Source organism: Artemia sp. Qi Xiang Cuo, chromosome 2, assembly GCF_049724085.1.
Source record: "Artemia sp. Qi Xiang Cuo chromosome 2, ASM4972408v1, whole genome shotgun sequence".
NCBI classification, from domain to species: Eukaryota; Metazoa; Arthropoda; class Branchiopoda; order Anostraca; family Artemiidae; genus Artemia; species Artemia sp. Qi Xiang Cuo.
The window spans coordinates 48,389,163-48,412,113 of NC_142795.1; the positions used below are offsets into that span (position 1 = coordinate 48,389,163).

Here is a 22,951-nt window from a genome sequence, read left to right on the forward strand (position 1 = left end):
AAAGCCACTCCTTATCATGGGCTGAAGTAGGAACGACGCCCATTGAACTCTACAAGAAACAGGATCAGGTCCCAGCAGAATCTACGCCCGTGAAACGGATAATACAAAATCACTAGCCTTAGATCTGATCGATGTTCTTTTAAAAAGAGTTCAAGATCAGAATCAAATCATAAATGAGCAAAAATCGTTGATTGCTCAACTTGGCACAACCAACGCAGCATATCAAGCCATCATAACGGACACCACAAAAATTCTACACAGCAACAACGATGCACGAGTTAGTATTAGCTACAAGTTAGGAGAGGCCACGAAATCCCCCACGTCCTCAAGTGTGGGCACAATGACTGAACCGCTCGACCTTATATTTACTAGAAAGGTTTCGCGAATTGTTCAGTCAGTAGCTCAGACCGAGTCAAGTGAAGTAGAAGCCAAAACAGATAATTCCCATGCGATTCAAAACTCCCACTTTGACCCCTCTTTAAGAAAAAAAACCCAAACTGAAATACCCTAATGACAAAAGAATTTTGCTTTTATTTCAAAAAAGGTCACTGTAAATGGGGATCAAAATGCCGACTCAGTCATGAAGAAATACTGCCGCCCATCTGCCAAGATCACCTAACAAGTAGAGGCTGCCTCATTGCTCCGGGAAATTGCGGAGGAATCCATCCTGAAAAGTGTAAAAAATTCACGGCAGGCGCTTGCAACAGGGGTTTACGCTGCAATTACTATCATGCAGACATCAAACCTACCCCAAATCCAAAAACTGACCAGTACAAAACAATAATATCAAAAACCTGGAGACGTACCCTAGACCACCACCACCCGGAAACGAAAGAATCAACCAAATGGAGGTCGCAAGTTTTCTACAGAACTGACTCAGACACCACCAGCAAGAACCCCTACCAGGGTTTTCTCCAACAACAAAATGGTTGGAGAAACACAAGAACGAACCCCCACCAACCTGATCTAAAACAAATCACAATCGAAGGCGAAGCTACTGGATCCCATCTCGTTCATCTTACCAGCCAAGAGATCCCCCTGGTCACAGCTTCTCAAACAGTCACCAATCGACGGGGAGACCTTATCTGAAACCAACCAGCATTCTAGTACAGGAAACACTTGTCTAAATGTGGAGACAACAGCAAAATCTAATTCAAAATGCCCCACTATCCCACAAATCCCCTCAACAGGTACTCACGATCTGGGACTGGAGACTCCTGATCCTTCTTTCTGCAGCCTGGAAAGAGGGAAAAAGAACACAAGTTTTAAAACAAGACCAATCCAGTCTTACCGTTTTCCAACAACAGCCCTGTCAAATGTTCGATCTCTCAATAACAAGGCAGAGGATATGGAAGTTTTCCTAAGGAAACATGACATTGACATCATGCCCATGACAGAAACATGGATCCCGTCTCCTACCTTGGCCATGATTGATGGGTATTGCTGTTACATTTCCCCACGCTGCAGTGCATTGGGAGAACCCAAGACGCATGGTGGTGGTGTCGGTTTCTACTGCAAAGAAAACGTGCCTTACAGGATTCTGGATGTCGCAGTACCGAAGGACCATGACATCGAAGTTTCGTGGCTTTGGGCACGACCAAAAGGCCTACCTCGGCAAGTGTCCTCATTGATATACGCCACGGTGTTTTTCCCACCAAGAGGACCTTATCGGTGACAACTAGTTGAATACCTCCAACAAAGTTGCGACTTCATCAGAATAAAATATCCATATGCAGGAATCTTCCTTTGTGGGGACTTCAACGACCTCAAGGCAAACTGGATCTAAAGATCTACAGCCCTGCATCAAATAGTTAAAGTGAAAACACGGGGAGAAAACACCCTTGACTTGATTTTCACTACATTTCACTGGTGATATATATTTAGATCCTTCGGTGGAAGCACCACTCTCAACCAGTGACCATGCAACAGTTATATTACGGCCAAAGTCAACAATGAAACCTACTAAACGAACCAGTTCACCTACCGTCCACTTACAGAAGAAGATATAATTGGCTACAGAGAATGGCTCAATTCAGTATGCTGGTTCCGCCTTTTCGAAAACAAAGACGCAAACAGCATGACTGAACTCTTCTATGAACAAACAATTCGAGAGTACTAACTTTTCTTCCCTGAAAAGCGAGTTGCAATTAGGGCACAGAGTAAACTATGGGTTACTCAGACAATTAAAGTAGCAATTTCAGAGCGAGACATTCTTTATGAGGCAAAGCCGCACTCTGACGAATATAAATGAAAAAGAAACATAGTAGTTAGACTACTAAAGCAAGCTAGACGTCTGTATAGACACCAAATTTTTGCTTAGTTGTCAGCCAGTGACCCAAGAAAGTTCCACACAACTATACGGAAACTAATGAGACAGCAGAAGTCTAAATCCATCCTGAGGGACCAGCCAGGAGAGAATGTAACCGCAGAAGCAATTAATGCACACTTTTCAAATGTTTCCCGCCAACAGCCTCCCTCAAGACTATACCACAGAATGGTCCAATCGAAACCATCCCTATTATTACAGTTTCCCAGGTCCAAAACAAACTCGAAAACCTAGACATTAGAAAAGCCTCGTACCCTGGTGAAATTCCTATAAGGCTGATACATGCATGCTCCCCCCTACTGGCTATGGTGTATAACCAGTGCCTACTGGAAGGCATTTTCCCAGATAAGTTCAAAAAGGCGTTTATCACACCAATTCCAAAGAAAACATCATCATCCTCACCATCCGATCTCAGGCCAATCTCAAAGACGCCCATCATTTCAAAAGTCTTCGAAGATTTTATTTTACACTGGCTACTAGCAGAAGTAGAACACAAAATCAATCCTATGCAGTTCAGTTTTCGTCGAGGGAACAGCACAACTCACTATCTGGTCAGATTACTTCATGATATACTAGAGCACCTAGAAAATCCTGAGGCCCTTGCTGAAATAATCATTTCTGGTTTCGTGAAAGCTTTTGATCTGCTTGATAATGAAACTGTGATCAATGAAGCCCGTACCCTGGAAGTCTCGCAGTTTCTCTTGTGTACCATTGTAAGTTTCCTTTCTGATCGTCAACAGTGCGTACAACTCGAAAAGGGGAAACATCCAACTTCCAAGACATCACGTGTGGAGCTGCCCAAGGAAGCAAGTTAGGTCTCATCTTATTTGTTATAGTCGTCAACCGACTGATGAGGCAGCACAAACAGAGGTATAAATTTGCAGATGATCTTTCGCTAATCCTGCTGCACTTCCTGTCACAAACTCCCAATCAGCTCATACCCCTTGTTGCAGAGCTTCAACATCAAGCTGATCAAGTGATAAGCCTCGAGAAAAGCTGTGTAATGCATGTCAACTTCCTGAAGAAGAAGAAGAGCATAAATGAATCTGCACCTCTCCAAACAAAAAAAAATCAGTAAAAATACTTGGCATCACATTTAGTGATGGTCTCTCGTTTGGAGATCACATCAGCCAGATCACAGCAAAGGCATCTGGTTTTCTAAAATCCTTTGTAAATCTAAGAAGGTTTGTAATGACAGAGTAACTCCTTCTTTCGTGCTATAAAACCTATGTAATGCCCTTAATGATGTACGGCTGTCCTGTCTGGCACCTGTCGCTTACAGAGAAGCACAGAAACGAATTGGAAACAATTCAGAAGAGAGCCTGCAAAATAATTCTAGGGCCGAATTATAAAAACTATGAACAAAGCCTGGGCCAACTCAAGCTCCCAACCCTGGAGGAAAGGAGGCATGAAATGCTGATGAAGTTTGGAGCTGACATTCTGAAGTCCCAAACACACCGAGATATTCTTCCTCCATTTACTTCAGAGACCCATGCGTACAAAACAAGGTTAGCAACTCTGAGATAGGGAAAAAAACTGTTGGAGTGCCCACCATCACACTTGACTACAAGAAATCTAAAATTCTTTTGCCCTACTACGTCAGATCTTATAACAATATTGTCCTGAAGTAGAGGTGACGGTTAACCATTTGTGTTTTTCTTGGTCCTGTGTCTTTTTGTGCTTTTCTTTTTTTTTGTGCTTAAATTGACGATACCCATGTTATTGCAGTGTGATAAAGGGAACGAATAAAGATTACTATTATTATATCGGCGTCTGAAGATCCATCAATATAAAGTAGGGGACCGGGGTATGTGAAGCTGTTGACCTGTTCCAACTTTTCTTTATTTACAGTTAGCGAAAAAAGTTCAGCGTTGTTTATTGCCATAAATTTTGTCCTCCCTGTACTGACTTTCGGGCCAGTGTAATCTGCCCATGTTACCACATCATCAAGCATAGTTTGGGCTGTTTCTGTGTCTGAGAGGACTCCGACATCATTAGCGTAGTCAAGGTCTTCAAGTGAAAGGTTCTGTCCAATCTGAACTCCTGGATGAGAAAATGGGCCATTCTCAAGCATCCAATCCATGAACACAGTTGGAGACAGGGCGCAGCCCTGTTTTACCCCTAGCTCAACCAGGAACTCTTTGGTCCCTTCTCCATAAACTCGAACTCGGCTTACTCACTCCTCATAGTATGCCTTAAGCAGCTCGATAAATTTCAGGGGCATTCCTTCATTTTCTAGAATTTTCCAAGTTTTTGGTGAGTGATCGAGTCGAAAGGGGGAATGAAGTCAAGAAACACGGGCAAGTTAGAACTTTCTAACTGCTGGATAATGAGGCGAAGTGCAAAAATATTGTCAGTGCAGCCTGTATCCAGACGGAAGGTGGCTTGGTTTTCAAGGGTCCTTTTCTCCCTTGCTCCTGGAAGCGGTTAAGCAGAATGATCTCAAATATTTTACCGTAATGTCAATTAAACTTATTCCCAGGTAGTTTTTGCACTCACTTTTATCAGTTTTCTTATAGAATGAGAGGATAACTGATGTCTATGAATCCTTTAAGAAAGTGAATCATTTCCTCTGTACTTCTTCCAAACTCCGTGTGGTTTCAATTGTGGTTTCAAAACTCCGTATGATTTAATTTTTATTTAGAATGTTTTCCTAATGCCATTTATGCTAAGTTCAAAATATAGCAGTTATTATAATTTTGGTGCAATAGATTTTTTTTTATTCCTGGTGTTTTCTTCTGCTTTGAACCAAAGGCGTAATTTTGTTGAAATTTTTTTTTTTGGGGGGGGGGGGGGTTCAAAGCCGGATACAATTTCCCAAATCAAATAAAAATGACAGTGAAAACTGAAAAATGAGCCATATCAAACAGTTTGTGTTAACAAACTCTAAGTAAAGAGCGACGCGGCTCAATAGTAACAGAAACTTAAAAAACGAAATTTTGATACCAATAGATGCATCAAAATAATCAGATTTTTTGGCTGATTTCAAATATATGAGTTTCATCAAGTTTAATCCTACCCATCAAAAGTTACGCGCCTGAGAAGACTTGCCTTATTTTCGAAAAAAGGGGGAAACACTCCCTAAAAGCCAAAGAAGCTTAATGAAAATCACACCATCAGATTCAGCGTATCAGAGAACCCTACTCTAGAGATTTCAAGCTCCTCTCTGCAAAAATGTGGAATTTGTATTTTTTACCAGAAGAAAGATCACGGATGCGTGTTTATGAGTCACCCAATAAGATGGAGGGCAACTAGGCTCTCTCCCATGCTCAATTTTTTCCCAAAGTCACGCGATCAAAATTTGGACCATTTTGTTCAGCATGGTCGAAAATATAATAACTATGTCTTTTAGGATGACTGAATCCCCCACAGTCCCCGGGGGAAGGGCTGCAAGTTATGAACTTTGCCCAATTTTTACATAAAGTATTGGCTATTGGGAAGTATACAGACGTTTTCATGACCAGTAGATTGTTTTAAAAAATTGAGTTGTGAGAGGAGGTAGATAATTTTTACTACTGATAATTTTACTACTAATTTTACTACAGTTTTACTACTGATGACGGTCACTGTATATGTGACCGAAATATCTGGTATTTTTGTGAATTTTCTGTACACTGTCTATTAAAAAGGATTTGATCCCTATTTTGAACTTTTATTTTAGCGTTGAGGAGGGGACAGCCCATTTCATATACGGAATAATTTCTGTTCGTTTTAAGCTTTAATGTCACTCCTTACTTTCAGTTAAAAAAAAACTTGGTTTTTTTATTTAATTTCTGAACGTTTTTGAATTAATGCAGCTTTGATTTTGGCTCACCTTACATGAACAATTAAAACGAAAAGTAAAGGTAAAGAAAAAGAAAGTAAAAAGAAAATTAAAGAATAAATGAAACCCAAAACGAACAGAAATTAAATAAACAATCATAGCAAAAAACATACAACAGGTACTAATACAAATGAATAAATAAATCTCAAAACGAGTAAAGCTTAAGCTAAGTATACGAATCAAGCTTAAAACGAACAAAAATATTTTTCTATTGAGGCATAAATGAAATTCAAAACGAACGAAATTAAATAAACAATCATAGCAAACAAACAAACAATAGTTACTAATATAAATGAGTAAATAAATCTTAAAACGAGTTAAACCTAAATTGAGTATGCAAATCCAGTTTCAAACGAACAAAAATCTCTACAAAGAAGAGTTTGGTTTTTGTCTCCTTCTTTCACTGAAAAAGTTTAAAGCCTTCTTCGTCATTGGCACCTCACTTAAAACAAATTATATTGCAAATAATGGCTTTTGTACTAACTATAACATTGAAAAGAAACTTGGAAATCACAGTAAAATTAAATTTTGAACTGATGAGCTTTCAGCTGCTAATATCATTATATGTCAAATCTTTAGTTTAATTTTATTAGTTCTTTCCTGACTGTTCATGAAAAATGTAGCTTCACTACAAACAAGAGTTCGGATACTCCCCCCTTCCCTAACTGTAAAAGTCTAAAGCCTACTATGCCATTGGTGCTTCACTGAAAACCAATTATATTACAAATATTTTCTTTTCTAGTTATTGCCGCATGGAAAATGAAAATAAAATTAAAGTGAAATAAAATCTTGAACAGATGATCTTTCAACAATTAATAGTATTATATATCAATATTTAGTTCGACTTTATTTGTACTTTTCAAGACTGTTCAAGACACATATAGTTTTTAGTAAAGTGCCAATGACGTAGTAGCGATCTGTTTCTCCTTTCGGCGATAGGCAATAATTTACTCCTTTCGGCGATAGGCAAAGAGATCGCCTTCTAATGGCAGAACATTTTTCTTTTCTTTTTTGTGAAGAACAAATTTAAAGGACAAAAGATCATGCAAAATATTACCTTCCAAGATCACTTTCACGTGAATATCTGAGAAAACATATATTTGAGAATAAAAACATTTAAAACTTGATGAAAAACTACTTTCCATTTTAACAATTGTGTTCTTTTAGTTATTTTCTTAACATAGACCATTTCTCATTTTATTATCTTTCTTGTGAAACCTAATTTTATCACCAACTTAAGAAATTATCTTCTATTTCACAATATCTTTTTATTTGCTTTGTAGAACATAAGTATAAACTATAAAAAGTTCCAAAAATTCGGTTTAAATTACGAGAAATGAACATGAAATGATAGAATATATGTCGAGAATAATTATATTTAATATTGAAAACAATAAGAATAACAGTTTTGCTTTGAAAATTTTAAAGGATAAAGGTTTAATAGCTGATTTTGCAGTTATATAAAATTAATACAATTTATTTATTTCAAAAAGAGTAAAAATACCTGTTTCGTCTTGAATGCTTTACAAGAACAAGGGCTTTTTCCATTGGTTCTTGCAAGTTGTTTTGCTGCAATAGCCTTACAATTTTTTGTAAGGTTTTATAGCTAATTGTGTAGTTGTATTGAATAAATCCACTCAGTTTTGAAAAACAAAAACAATTATGGTTTGCTGAAAAAACTTTATAGGATAAAGGTTTTTGCTGCTAATTTTGCATTTATACAGAATTGATAGACTCATCTACTGAAAGAATAAGAATATGGATTTTCCTTTGAAAACTATGCTCGATAAGGGTTTTCTGCAAAGGTTTTTACAGATCATTCTGAAGTTGCAAATTTGCGACTTCGGAATGTGGTGCAAATTTGTCATACCTTTTTATAAAGAGAGACTTTTCAACCAACATATTCCATAATTTAAACACCTTCAGGCAGGGGCGCCTCGAGGGGGGGGGCAAATTTTTTGGAATTCGGTAAAACTTTTCGCTCAAGGCGAAAATTTTGGCAGAAATTTTGCAAAATCGGCCTAAATTTAGCAAAATTCTTGATTACTGCAGAAAATTTGGCATAAATCAGGTAGCAATTCGGTCAAATTTTAAAAAACCGGCAGAAATTTAGCAAAATTCTTGATTACTGCAGAAAATTTGGCATAAATCAGGTAGCAATTCGGTAAAACTTACGAGGATCGCCCGCCCCTCTCCCCAATAAAACGAGCCTCAGAACGCCCCTGCCTTCAGGTCATTAAAAATATGGTTAGTCTATACTCTACTAATCGATCGATGGCTTCAATTGCGTAAGTGAAAAACCTTGTAAACTGGCTATAGTATAGTAATTAAATAAAAAAAACAAGTTTTTTTAACTGAAAGTAAGGAACGACGTTAAAACTTAAAACGAACAGAAATTATTCTGTATATGAAGGGGGCTGTCCCCTCCTCAACGCCTCGCTCTTTACGCTAAAGTTTTTTTATTGTTTAAAAAAATAGAGTTGTGAGAAAGTCAAACTTTAGCGTAAAGAGCGAGGCGTTGAGGAGGGGACAGCCCCTTCATATACAGAATAATTTCTGTTCGTTTTAAGTTTTAACGTCGTTCCTTACTTTCAGTTAAAAAAACTTGTTTTTTTTATTTAATTTTTGAACGTTTTTGAATTAATGCAGGTTTTGATTTTGGCTCACCGTACATGAATAATTAAAACAAAATTTGCATATTATATTTGGTTAAATGCCTTTCTCGAAACTTGTTTAATTTTATTTACGAACGTTTTTATTAGTAATAAATATACGTAACTTAGAATTAACTTACGTAACGAACTTCTATATTCATAAATTTTTAACACGTATATTAGGGGGTTCGCCCCCTAGTCAATACCCTGCTCTTTAAACTATAGTTCGAATTTTTTTTCCAGTTCTTTAAAAATGACCTCTTAATCACAATCAGTTGATAAGTTGAAAAAATTGTTTTTTTTTATTTAATTACTGATATTTTTATTTAATAATTATGGTAAATCCGGCGCCCCCTTCATAGCAATGTCCCTTCCCCCATGAAAACTTCCTTCATGGAAAGATCCTTCCATATAGCCCCCGACCCTCTCCGTCCACCACCTACCAGAAAAAATCTCCTCTGAAAAAGTCTAAAAAATTCCCAAAAAACAAAACAATATGTTAAAATTGAGTAAAGTTCATAACTTTCAGCCCACCCCCTGGGGACTTTGGGGGATCAAGTCATTCTAAAAGACATGTTTAGCATATTTTCGACCATGCTGAACAAAATGGCTATCTCAAAATTTAGATCGGGTGACTTTGGGAAAAAAATGAGCGTGGGAAGGGGCCTAGTTGCCCTCCATTTTTTTTTGGCCACTTAAAAAGGGCACTAGAACTTTTAATTTCCGTTCCAATGAGCCCTCCCACGATATTCTAGGACCACTGGGTCGATACGATCACCCCTGGGAAAACAAAAAAAAAAAACGAACAAACAAACAAATAAACCCGCATCCGTGATCTTTCTTCGGGCAAAAAAATGAAAAATTTCACATTTTTGTAGATAGGAGCTTAAAACCTCTACAGTAGGGTTCTCTGATACGCGGAATATGATGGTGGGATTTTCATTAAGGTTCTATAATTTTTAGGGGGTCTTTCCCCCTTTTTTCGAAAATCAGACAAATTTTCTCAGGCACGTAACTTTTGATGGGTAAAATTAAACTTAATGAAACTTATATATTTGAAATCAAAATTAAAATCTGATTCTTTTGATGTATCTATTGGTATCAAAATCCCGTTTTTTAGAGTTTCGGTTACCATTGAGTCGGGTCGCTCCTTACTTACAGTTCGTTACCACGAACTGTTTGATAGGAAACAGTTTCCAAAAAGGTGTGAAATTTACAGAGCACAATTGTATAGCTAAAAAAATTAACACCCGAGTGTAAATAAAGAAAAATTCTTTGTCGTTGGAAGAAAATTAACTATTGTTTTAATAACTAGCAAAAATATGTAAGCTTAAAACCCATTAGAGATAGACAATGCCAATTTGCTTTTAATACATCTTGAAAAAAAGCTAGTTCGTGCATCGTTTTCCAATAAAAATGTATACCAACTACATACAGATGATTGATACCTGGAACGAGGTCAAGTAAATCTGCTCAGATGAACACCGCTCCAAGGAATTGGTACCTCCTGGAATCCGTGCTTGAATTCCAAATCCCGTAAGGCTTTTTCTTTTTTCAGGGAAATACTCTTCGAAAGCGAAAACCGAAAAATGATCCTTTGAAGGATATCGACGATCCCAAAGCTGGTGCGGCCATCATCCCTGTCTGTTTACCAGTTTGTTGTGCTATGCCTTGTGTGATATTGTGAATTCGATGAACGTACTTAGATAAATTTTTTTCTGTTTAAGGAATCGTTTAAAAGCTCCGTAGTTTCTCTTGATTCTTTGTTTTTAAAACGAAGTAAAAGGATTGCAGAAAACAAGAAGAGGAAAAGAACTTAATGAAGACCAATTGTGATTTGCAACTGTTAACCAAGGACTTTGAGTTACTTATGTAAGAGATAATTCAATTTACACAAGACACCGATGCACTGTTACACATATAACCCTATGCCAGCTCATTTAACAGTTCGCAACGGACCTGAGTGCTTTAACTGAAATGATTGAACAAATATAATTATTTGTGAATTCCGTATTAACCGCTTTATTTAAAGTTACACAAACCCCAAAAGCCACATCTTTCAAAAAAAAAGAAAAAATGTTTTGGAAATCATAATGCTCATTTTTGATTACCAGGTAACAGGAAGAATAAATCATATAAATCCAGAAATCGAACCTGTTTAAAGATTTAGGGTTTATGTATTAAAATACCTACCCTTCTTTTGATTTATGACACATATAGATGCTCGCACTCTAGTTAATCACAAACTAATAGTTTAAAATTAAAATAAGTGTGAATATTGTCTAACTGAAAATGTTGCAAGTCACTAAAACCAAGTATTGGACTAAAAAAGTGTGTTTACTGTTTATCTGCAATAATAATATTGCTACTAACAACTCATTTCAGCACCAAGCCTTCAGAAGCCAATATAGCTGTCCACAGTCTTCCTTCACCCCGATACATAATAGGAAAGATGGTAACGGTGCATTGAAGGGGATGGGGTATTCTTTTTCCAGGAGAAATGGGGGCTAGCCCGCATATTTTAAATAGAAAAAAGGTAAAGAACACGAAATTAGACTTTACAGTCCTTACCAGTGGTGCTGCTCTGCGTTTAAAAAAGGTTCTCTTAAAGAGAATGTGCATCCCCTAAAATTTATCTCATATTGTTTCCCATTTGACAGTTGTAAATAAAAAAGATATTTTGTTCTACTGCATTGCCTGACTTCTTAGTTATTGACTTATCACATTTTAGCCCTAAATTATTAGGTTACCCTAAATACGAGAAGTGGATACTTCAATCGATCAGTTACAACAACTTAGTTGAAGAAGTACTTTTTTTCCATTTGTCTATGAAATAAAAATTCGAATTTTTACATTTCTGAACGAAAGTATGGGTTCTCAGTCTTCTGAAATATTATAAATCGTATGAGTACCTTCTATTGTTCATCTAACACGACAGGGGCGGATCCAGGATTTTTTTTTTGGGGGGGGGGGCAAAATAGAAAAATAGGTTGATCCGATAAACTTGCATTAGGAGCAAGTTTTATTAACACAAATTTGCGTTAATTAAGTAAAGTACACACTACTTACTTTAGACTATGTTAGGGAGGGGGGGGGGCGTGCCCCCCTGGATCCGCCACTGAACACAGATAAAAGGATGCTTTTTATGTGAAAGTTTCAGCTAAAATTTCCTACTCCTCTAACAGTAATTCCTACTTCTCTAACAGTAATAATCCGTAAATATGTGTTTTTTTTAATTAATTCGTGTCTCTTTTTCAAAAAGTATATGAGAGTCTTTTGTTATTGCTGTTATTAGTATTATTTACGATTTTTTTCCTATTAGACAAAAGGCTAAACTTGTTATTCGAGTGGAATAATTCAAATTTTTAACACCTGGTTCTGTTTTACTTTTCAGTTTTTTTTATTACTTGGTATTACAGATGTTCCAGAAAAAGTGTTATTCAGTGTTATCTATTCGAGCTAATTTTATTCTAACTACTAATTATATTCTAGGACATAGTATAATAACTATAATCTAGTTAAAAATTTGCCGTTTTTGTTACCTTTACGAAAAATGTTATGCTATTTGCTGTCAAATAAATATAACGCATACCGAGTAACTGTTTAGTGAAAATTTCCTCTAACAAAATATATTTTTGGCAACTCCTATGTTCATTGAAGATTTATTTGTAAGTTCGAATAGTACTTGAATCCTTTGTACCAACTTATCTAAATAAGAACTAAATAAGACCTCAAAGATTGTCCTGAGGTTGATTATTCATGTTTTCAGACCTTACATAATTTCCATGCGAAATATATATATATATATATATATATATATATATATATATATATATATATATATATATATATATATATATATATATATATATATATATATATACATGTTTTCAGACCTTACATAATTTCCATGCGGAATATATATATATATATATATATATATATATATATATATATATATATATATATATATATATATATATATATATATATATATATTCCGCATGGAAATTATGTAAGGTCTGAAAACATGAATAATATATATATATATGAATATATATATATGTATATGTATATATATATATATACAGGGATCGGCCGCAGTCACTTTTTGTCACTTTTGTCACTTTTTTTGGGACCTGTCAATTTTTGTCACTATTTCTGTCGTTTTGTAACTAAAGTCACTTTTTTCGACGTTTCGAACCTAATTTTTTTGGTGAAACAATATCTTATAGTTGACTGTCGACTGTGGCATAATTCATAAAAAAGGTAAGTCTTTTTTTGATGGTTTGGACTGTATTCCAAGGCGCACAATGTATATGGCTGTGATAGACGTGGTTAGTGTGTGTGTGTTAAGATCTGGGCTTTTGCAGATAAGATGATAGATTGAATTAGTTCTACTGTACCATAACTGCCTATGGTTCTTTTCAAGCCCTTGGTTTACTTTGCATCCTTTCTTGCCTGGCTGCTTAGCAAATGGACAGTTCGGCCGAGATTCCTTCTGTATGTTTTCAGTGTTAGCCAGTTTCTTTGATTTTAGACCATTTCCTGTTAAAGGCATGCATGCCCACAAGTCTGAGGACATCAAAAATGTAAGATTAAATTTGTGTTTTCACGGGTTTTGTCAGTTTGTATTTGTATTAGCTTTACATGTTTTTGAATTCCGTCCTAAAACCCATTCTTATTTCAGGTCGCTGTAAAATAATGGACAAGACAAAATTTTTGGAGAGTAAGGAAGACGTAGGGAAGACGGTGCTGGGCATAAAGTGAAAGAGTGGTACACAAAAGGGAGTGACAGCTTATTCTATTGTAAAGTTTGTAAAAAAAAAAAAACACTCAGCTGTCAGAAAGGGTTCCAGGCCCTTCTTCAACATGCAGCCGCACAAGATCACAAAAAGAATGCTTCTGTCATGTTAAACCAGCATCAGTTGAGACTCGCTGCAGCAGCGAGACTCAACTCGCCGCCCATACTCACAGAGTGACGATAGCGTACCATAAAAGAATCTGGAAATGCTCCGCGAGCAGGATGCAGTGTCAAGGGCTAAGATAGTTTGGGTTTTTGAAGACTATTGCTAATTCCTTTGCTGGAGCTTCAGGTGATCATATTGCCGAGGTATTCTAAACAATGTTACCTGATGTTGTACCAGAAGGCTTTTTGTTAAATGCTAAAAAAAATTACATGCTTGTTGACAGAGGCTATTTATCCATATTTTCAAGAAATTTTAGTCGAAGACATCCAGAAATCTGACTTTGTGCTGGAATATGATGAAACAAAGAACAATGGTGGGGTAGAGAAGCTTCAAATAAGAGTTGAATGCTGGTCAAAAGAGCAGAAACAAGTGGCTAGTTGGCATCTTCTGACATATTATATGGGACATGCAACCAGTGAAGATCTGAGTAAGAAAATCCTGCAGAGTGTTGAAGATGAAGAACTTTCACTTGAGAGATTGCTCATGCTTGCAAGTGATGGCCCAGCTGTCAATAGGAAAGTGTGGGAACCTGCAACATTCATGCAGTGCATAATGCATTCCTGAAAGGGCTGGAAGAACTCGGGGAGGAGTCCTCTGATATGATCATTGCTGTCTACCACTTTTTCTCGGGATGACCAGCTAGTTCTGACAATTTCAACCAGTTCTAACGGAAAGTTAAAGTTCCTCAGCATAAGTTTATGTAGCACGTCCCCATGAGATGGCTCACCATAGGGGGAGCAGCAAGCCGCTTGATGGAACAGTTGCCTGCATTGATAGAATGCAGACCTGATGTCAAATGCAAAATATTTGAAAATTATAAAATGGCTAAAAGAGCAAACAATGAAAGCCGAAATCGATTTTATTGTAAGCTCTGCAGCAACTTTCACCGCTTTTACTGGTGTATTTCAACGACAGGAACCATTAATTCATGTGGTACACTTTGAGCTGAGATGGTTATGCACAGTTCTTTTGGCTGATGATGTCAATCTCTGGATCCTCAGTGGTTTTGAAGGCTTAGTTAGTATTGCAGATGTTTACCTACAGCAACCCTTGTGTAATGAAAGGGTCCTGGCTGCCCTGGATTCTTAGATTGGATTCGTTATTCTGAAACACAGGAATTTTTTCCCTGAGAATTAGAAAGCATATCAAAACTGCTGTTTTTTAGAGCTTTTTTTTAGAAAGCATACAGTACCTGCTGACAAAATGCCCTGTGAAAAACGAGTTTTTCTGAAGCCTTGCCTGCCTAAGCCCTCCCAGTCCAGATTGCCAAAAAATGAGTTGCAGTGTTATCTTCCACATCGCTAAAGAACTTCCATTTGAGACGGACATTGAGCAAGTCCAGGGAGAATGGTTGTTATTACAGTCAAATCCTGTGCCGCCACCCACGGAGAGTACTCGAGTCGACAGCTATAGGCAAAAGTTCCTGGAACTGAAGATGCCATCTGGTGAAACCAAATATCAGACCTTAGGTCGGATTGTCCGGGCAGCTCCATTGCTGTGTCATAGCAGTGCAGACGTAGAGAGAGGATTCTCTCAGTCAGATCTGCTGATGACTAGCCTTCAAGCGTGTACAGAAGAGCGGACACTGAATGCTAAGGCTTTTGCTATGGATGCGCTCCATGACTATGAGAACAGACCAGAGCGTGTGCTGATCACAAAGAAGCTGCTTTGTCTGGCTAGATCAGCTATGAACTATTCCTTATTGTACGAAGACAGGAAGAACCAGAGAGAAAGAAGCTTGAGCTGAGAAGGAGGATGCTGAACAAGAAATCCAGGAGAGGGCGTGGAAGAAGAAGAAAATAGCGACCATAGAGTCAGACATTGTATGAAAAAAAAAGAGATGGTTAAGCAGAAGGAAATAGGTGATACCCTTCTGAGAGAGGCAGGGGAATGATTGAAGAAAGCTGTGGAAGAGAAGGACTTCCTGAACATTGGTCTTGCTCAAAGTATGCTGGAAGCAGCATTAAAAGCTTGCTCCAAAGAAAGGGAAAGGGTAGATGATGCTGAATCGGTTGAAGTATTTGTTCTGAAGAGGAAATCCGAACTAATTGATCGCCTTTAGAAAAAGTCAAAGAAGTGATGACATAATATCCAGTGATTGGTTATACCTAGTCATGGCGGACGCTTGTTTTTCAATAAATCAGTTTTCATTCCTAGTGCCATAATTGAAGTCGTACATTTACCAAAGTTATCGTTTTGCATAAGTAAATAAAATCAGTTGAAGAAAAAAATAAGGATTTCAGCCTTTCTGTCTGTAACTTCTTGGGCTCTCATAGGCCTGTGATGGTCTTACAGTAGTAATTTTGATCCTTGTAATCCATCTGACTATGCTCTCACGGCTTCTGAGCAGTCACTTTTTGTCACTTTTTTGGTGTCCTCATGTAACTAAAGTCACTTTTTTCGTGCACCTCATCGCGGCCTACCCCTGTTATATATATATATATATATATATATATATATATATATATATATATATATATATATATATATATATATATATATATATATATATATATATATATATATATATATATATATATATATATATATATATATATATATATATATATATATATATATATATATATATATATATATATATATATATATATATTTTTATATATATTAGAAGAAACAAAGGTCCGGCGATATGTCTTTCATAATGACAAAAAACAAGCCGAAGCAAAAGTTAAAGGTCCAATATAAAATGTAAGTTTACAAAGGCACCACTTCTGATTTAAGGCCCATTTGGACGTCATGATATCAAGAAAAGGCTCAAATTGTCAGGAGCGGATCCAGGATTTTTTTTTTCGGGGGGGTTTACTAATTTTTTACTCAGTTTTCGATTAATTTTACTGATTTTTACCTAGGTTTTACTAATTTTCGACTTATTTTCGACTCGGTCAAAAATTTCGGGGGGGGGGGGAGGGGGTTAAACCAGGTAATCCCCCCCCCCGGGATACGGCCTTGCAAATTGTCTACGTTTAGAAGGCAAGCGACAGTGAGAATCTATATATAGAAGCCTGCCGCGTGCCAAGTGCCGGGGACCGGCGGCTAAGCCGCCGGGCTCTTTGTACTATATATATATATATATATATATATATATATATATATATATATATATATATACAAATAACTGCACAAACAATTGATGGAAACGAACTGTAAGCAAAGATCAACTCCTTTCAATAGTAACCAAAACTCCAAAAAAGATATTTTAATAACAATACATTCATAAGCAGAATCTGCTTTTCATAAAAATGCGAAATATGTGAAGGTCATTAACTGTAAAGTTGCCCGTCAGAAGTTTTAACAAAGCAATGTTTCAAAATTTTATAAAAATGGAAAAGTCTCCCAAAATACAGGACAATCTTCATAGAAATCTCACCGTCAAATTAAGCATGTCCAAGAACATTCAACCGAAGACTTCAAGCTCCTATATTCAAAACTATAAAGCCTTACATTTTTCGTAAGAAGGTTGAGTACAACTGCGTGTTTATTTATAGAATTTTTCCCAATGTAATCGTATTGAGCCAGCGGTCGTAGAACATCGGCCACATTCGAACAAATATTAAAGATTTTAGCGTAACTTTTTGGTAGCCAAAGTGAATGTACCATAACAAAGTATCGGTTTCTGCAACTGTGTCCGCAGAACAACAGTTTGGCCTGACTAGGGCCAAAGTGCTGTCAAATGAAAACGTTGAGACAGTCAACCGATTTATGAATATCGAAAAGCTACATGCATAACCTTCCAATTTCATAGTCTATAATGCCTCACGCTAGCGCATTCGTCCATGAACATATGTGCCACACAAAATGAACGGTTATTACATGGAACTTATATTTAGCATTATTTACAGTTGCCAAGCATTGACAAATTGTGCAACAGCTTTAAGGGGAAGGGGGCTGTGAATATTTTTGTGGAGGGTTCTGAAGCCTCAAAAATTAAATTCTCTGAGCCAAATTTTCAGATAAATATAGAAGGGCGCTTTACCCTTTGTCATCCCTTTAGTTGGAAGAATTGTTTAGAATAAGCATGGATTATGGATACTGAGGGATGATAAATCCCCTCTAAATTCGGAATTAGTTTTAGTATGAAGCAAAGATCATATTCATAGGCTTACTTATAAAGGTTAAAAGAGTGGTGACACTCCCCAAGAGTTTTAATGGCCAATAATATCCCCCTTCAAAGACTTAGCCGTCAAGTCATAAGGAATCAATTTGCATTGTCAGATCCCCCAGAGAAATTGAAGGATGAACCATCTTCAGGTTGAATTTTCATTTCGAAGCATTGCTATGCAGAAGTTAAATTTTCACGCTAAAAGCGGATTGCTAAAGAGGCAGCAGCTTCTCTTATATTTAGACTAACCCATAATATGATATTAACAATAGACCTTTTTTTTAGATGAGAAAAAAAGAACAACGGTAAAGCACGAAACGAACAGATATTATCCTCTATGTGAAGGTCCATCCCCCAAGCCCCCATCCCATCATTTACGTTAAAGCTTGGTTTATGTTTTTCGGGGGGGGGGGGGGTATAACGCAGACTAAGTGGTCGTAAAGATGTAAAGGCTCATTTGAGAGCGAGTCTTCATTACTGATGCCCTTTTTCAGGAGCCAAAGATATTATTCCACAGCAAGGGGCGCTTTTGGCTATTTTGTACCACTAACAGCATGTTGTTTTCATCTGATAATGCTCAAGATGCTGTTGATAGAATGTTCCAAGACAGCAGCTGTTGAAAAGCAATACATTTATCGTCATAGTTTCTAGTATATGCTACTACTCAGTGAATCACTGGTTCCTAAGCTTTCACTTCTGTCCTCCCCTGGAATTGTGTTCTTCCTTTTGTTTTGTTTTTCTCAGCCTCCCTCCTCCTCTTCTGTACTTCAGATTCACCAGCGTATGTCAGTGAAGGTCTCGATATCTCATTTATTTACCTCATTCTAATTGTTTTTTTTTTTTATGTTTAAACTGTAACAGATTAATTGGAACTCTTTCATTTGCTCATTGTAATCCAGTAGGTCACGTGCCTACTAATTCTTCGATTTTGCGACGGTGTGGCTTCAAATATCTGTGTGGGCAAAATTGTCCGTTTTTTTTCAACTTTAAGGTTCCTATTATGATTTTTTTTACATTTCTAAAAATACCCAGTGCTGACCTCTGTCCGTAGCATAACACAAAAGATCATTTTCCTATGTTTTTTTTTATTATTATTATTGCGTAAAAAAACTTTGGGTAAAAAAAAATAACGCAGGATTAAAGGGCTGGCCCCGCATTAATAACGTTATCCCCTCACCTGCGGGAGTAAGAAAAATCATAGTTAAAAAAAAGATGAACAGAAATTACATAACATTCAAATTCTGGAGCTCAAAAGTGAATTTTCAGCTTCGCTGGAATGTCACAACAATTCAGCAGTTGGCCGATTGGTAACAACTAACATTCCATTGCTTTTCATAAAATTTCAAATATTTTAACTTAAAATTAAAATCAGCCCGTCCTAACCCGGGTTGTGCCCCGATGGATCTAAAATGGGAATAGCAGTTTGTTAATTTTGGCACCCACAACTTCAAAGAAATCTATAATAGGAGATGCTGATGGCTAATTTCGGTGCTCAGGAAAATCAATTAAGTGATGTAGAAGTTGATACGACAGTACTTCCATACACAAATGACACCGATAAGAGATTCTTTAGTTGCTAATGCTGACATTCTAGGAAAACATGAATCGATAATATAAATGGAAGAAAGCTGGAAACATATCGTCGTTAACGGCCTATCACTTAATCTCCCCTTCATTTAAACCCCAAAAATTAAAGTTATTACAATTAAAAAATGGTATCAAAGGTTGCTCCAACCAAGGAAGAAGTCTTGGTAAACAATTTAGGAGGCCCTACCCCTTGGTTACACATTTTGAAGCTTGTAAGAGCTGAAGATTACTTAATTGATACAGTTTGGACTGAACGCAGCGGGATCTATGTGTACAGGGAGATGTTACCATACGATTTATCTTATTTGTTGGGTTATCTAGGGTGCTGGAAATAACAAGCCGCTATCCCGACTATAGATGCCTTTGGGTCTCTACATTGGGAAGTTACTACCCCGATTTTAGACACCAAGGAGCACCGACCAGGGTAATGAGGATCCGATTTAGGTAAGAACAGTATTTTTTATGTTCTAAAGGAAAATATCGGAAATAACGTTGTTTTCAGTAGAGCACCAGTAACACATTAACTTTACATGCTTGTGTTAATTGCTGACATTTCTCCTATTCCATAAGGCTCTAGGATGGAATTAGTATCGTCATTTCAATTACGCAGCAGCGGGAACCTCTGTTGATCCATGAAAAACGGAATGAATCGGGATAAACTGGAAAGGCAGGAAAAAAAATCCTGAAAAAAAACAGTAATTTTCTGAAGCCCGATTAGTTCCAAATCTGGGTTTCCCTGATAATTTTTCTTTGCATTGAAGCTGATTCTGTGTTATTGAGTTTTCAACAACAAAAAGTATGCTAGGACTTCACGTTCTAGTGTTTTACTTTATTCAATTCACCAGAAGAAAAATTATAGCAGTAGGCGAAAACAGCTCATGTGCATAAATCAAATACCGATTTTCGAAAAAAAAAAAAACATTAATAGGCTATACAAAAAATCGATACTTTGCCCAGGACTAAGCAGAACCTGCTGGAGAGGAATCCTCAAGACCTCAAGGAGCATTTTGAAATTTGCGGCTGTAGACAGGTGGACATCAGTCAGCACTATCCAAAGGTAGACTGATGTACGGAGAAAATAAAAGATGTGTGACATTTATGTTGAAGAGAATGTTAATATTTTTATTGTGAAGCATTAAATCCGCTAAACATAATTTTATTTGTAAATAGTTTCCATATTAGATTAAGTATTTTCAAAGCTAATACTGCAATCATTTACGCAAGAGTAGTGTCTTCGTCTTAAAATCAATCTTGGTTGTCTGTATCATAGTCCATCTAGCAAGAAACTTATCAAATATTTCGGAACATAGCTAAGTTTATTGTTTCCGCACGGGCTTTACCATTACATATACATTGAATCTGCTGTTTCATCCCCCTGTTTATGCTTTATCATGAGAATGCAAATTAGAAAGGTCATTTCTGCGTTGTTCAAAACCTTATCAGTGGTGAAACTGAATTGATCAACTTAGTTTATGGAAGATGCCCGTGGCAGAAAGAATGGTATACAATGAAGAAGAGTGTACTCCACCTCCCTCTGTTCCTGTTTACCAGTTACTTTATGAAAAACTGACAGAAAATTTGGACAAAGTTGCTGATATTGAATGGCTCGTAAGTATTTCTTCCTTATTATTCTTTTATATAATTCACCTGAATTTCTGTTTACCTTGTTCTTCAAGTTAATACAAGAGTTAGATTTCGACCACTCGTTCCTCAAATTCTAAATTTGTTGTGTATTATCAAACATTTCGTGGTAACAAACTGTAAGTAAGGAGCGACCCGGCTCAATAGTAACCGAAACTCTAAAAAACGGAGTTTTGAAACCAATAGATACATCAAAAGAACCAGATTTTTGTGCTGATTTCAAATATATAAGTCTCATCAAGTTTAGTCCTACATATCATGGGTAGTCTTACCCATCAAAAGTTACGCGCCTGAGAAAATTTGCCTGATTTTCGAAAAAAAGGGGGGAAACCCCTAAACGATATAGAACCTTAATGAAAATCACACCATCAGAATCAGCGTATCTGGAAAAATGTGGAATTTTGTTTTGTTTTTTTTTCCAGAAGAAAGATCACAGATGCGTGTTTATTTGTTTTTTTCCCCATGAGTGATCGTATCGATCCAGTGGTACTAGAATATAGCGGGAGGGCTGATTCGAACGGAAATTAAAAGTTCTAGTGCCCTTTTTAAGTGACCAAAAAATGGAGGGCAACTAGGCCCTCTCCCACGCTCATTTTTTTCCCAAAGTACCCAACAAAATTTTGAGACAGCCATTTTGTTCAGCATAGTCGAAAATATTAAAACCATGTCTTTTAGGATGACTTAATCCCTAACAGTCCCCGGGGGAAGGGCTGAAAGTTATGAACTTTACCCAATGTTTACATATAGTATTGGTTATTGGGAAGTGTACAAACGTTTTCAGGAGGCATTTTTTCTGGTAGTGGGGGGGGGAGTGGGTTGGGGGTTACGTGGGAGGATCTTTCTATGGACGAAGTTTTTATGGGGGAAGGGACATTGCTATGAAGGGGGTGCCGGATTTCCCAGCATTATTTTAAAAAAAACGATCAGAAATTAAATATAAAAAGCAAGCTTTTCAACTGAAAGTAAGGAGCAATATCTAAACTTAAAACGAACAAAAATTGTTACATATATGATCTGGGTTCGCCCCCTAGTCAATACCTCGCTCTTTACGCCAAACATTTTTTAGTACTTTCATAAGACCTATATATTCTAATTAATGGCCTTTGTCATTAAGGGGTCATTTTGAAAGAATTGGAACAAAATTCGAACTTTAGCGTAAAGAGCGAGGTATTGACTAGCGGGCGAACCCCCTAATATATGTATTAAAAATATATGAATATAGAAGTTCGTTACGTAAGTTAATTCGTAAGTTACGTATATTTATTACTAATAAAAACGTTTGTAAATAAAAATAAAATTCGAGGAAGCCATTTAACCAAATTAAAGTAAAATTAATATGCAAATTTTGTTTTAATTATTCATGTACGGCAAGCCAAAATCAAAACCTGCATTGATTTAAAAACGTTCAAAAATTAAATAAAAAAAACAAGTTTTATTTAACTGAAAGTTAGGAGCGACATTAAAACTTAAAACGAACAGAAACTGTTTCGTATATGAAAGGGGCTGTCCCCTCCTCAACGCCTCGCTCTTTATGCTCAAGTTACTCTTACTCACAAATCTAATTTTTAAAACAATAAAAAATCTTTCGAGTAAATAGCGAAGCGCTGAGGAAGAGACAGCCCCTTTCATATACGGAATAATTTCTGTTCGTTTTAAGTTTTAATGTCGCTCGTTTCTTTCAGTTAAAAAAAACTGTTCTTTTGTTTTGTTTAATGCTATACTAGTAGCAAAGCTTGTCGGACAACCAAACATTAACTTTGCAAATATTAGCTTTCTTCACCCGAAGCAATAATAAAGAATGGTCCTCATTGCAAGATACCCTTCAAATAC

The 22,951-nt window shown here is 36.6% G+C and overlaps 2 protein-coding genes across 2 annotated transcripts in view; both read left to right on the forward strand.

Annotated features, from left to right (window-relative positions):
• The window catches only part of LOC148955306 (uncharacterized), a 162,474-nt gene extending 150,016 nt beyond the window's left edge, over window positions 1–12,458 (forward strand). The window contains exon 9 of the mRNA XM_089101403.1: window positions 10,362–12,458. Coding sequence (XP_088957529.1) covers window positions 10,362–10,490 — 129 coding nt within the window. The 3' untranslated portion in view covers window positions 10,491–12,458. The remainder of the gene's footprint in view (window positions 1–10,361) is intronic.
• Window positions 12,459–20,807: 8,349 nt separating this feature from the next.
• The window catches only part of LOC148955308 (uncharacterized), a 70,323-nt gene continuing 68,179 nt past the window's right edge, over window positions 20,808–22,951 (forward strand). Inside the window, exon 1 of the mRNA XM_089108144.1 lies at window positions 20,808–21,088. Coding sequence (XP_088964270.1) covers window positions 20,960–21,088 — 129 coding nt within the window. The 5' untranslated portion in view covers window positions 20,808–20,959. The remainder of the gene's footprint in view (window positions 21,089–22,951) is intronic.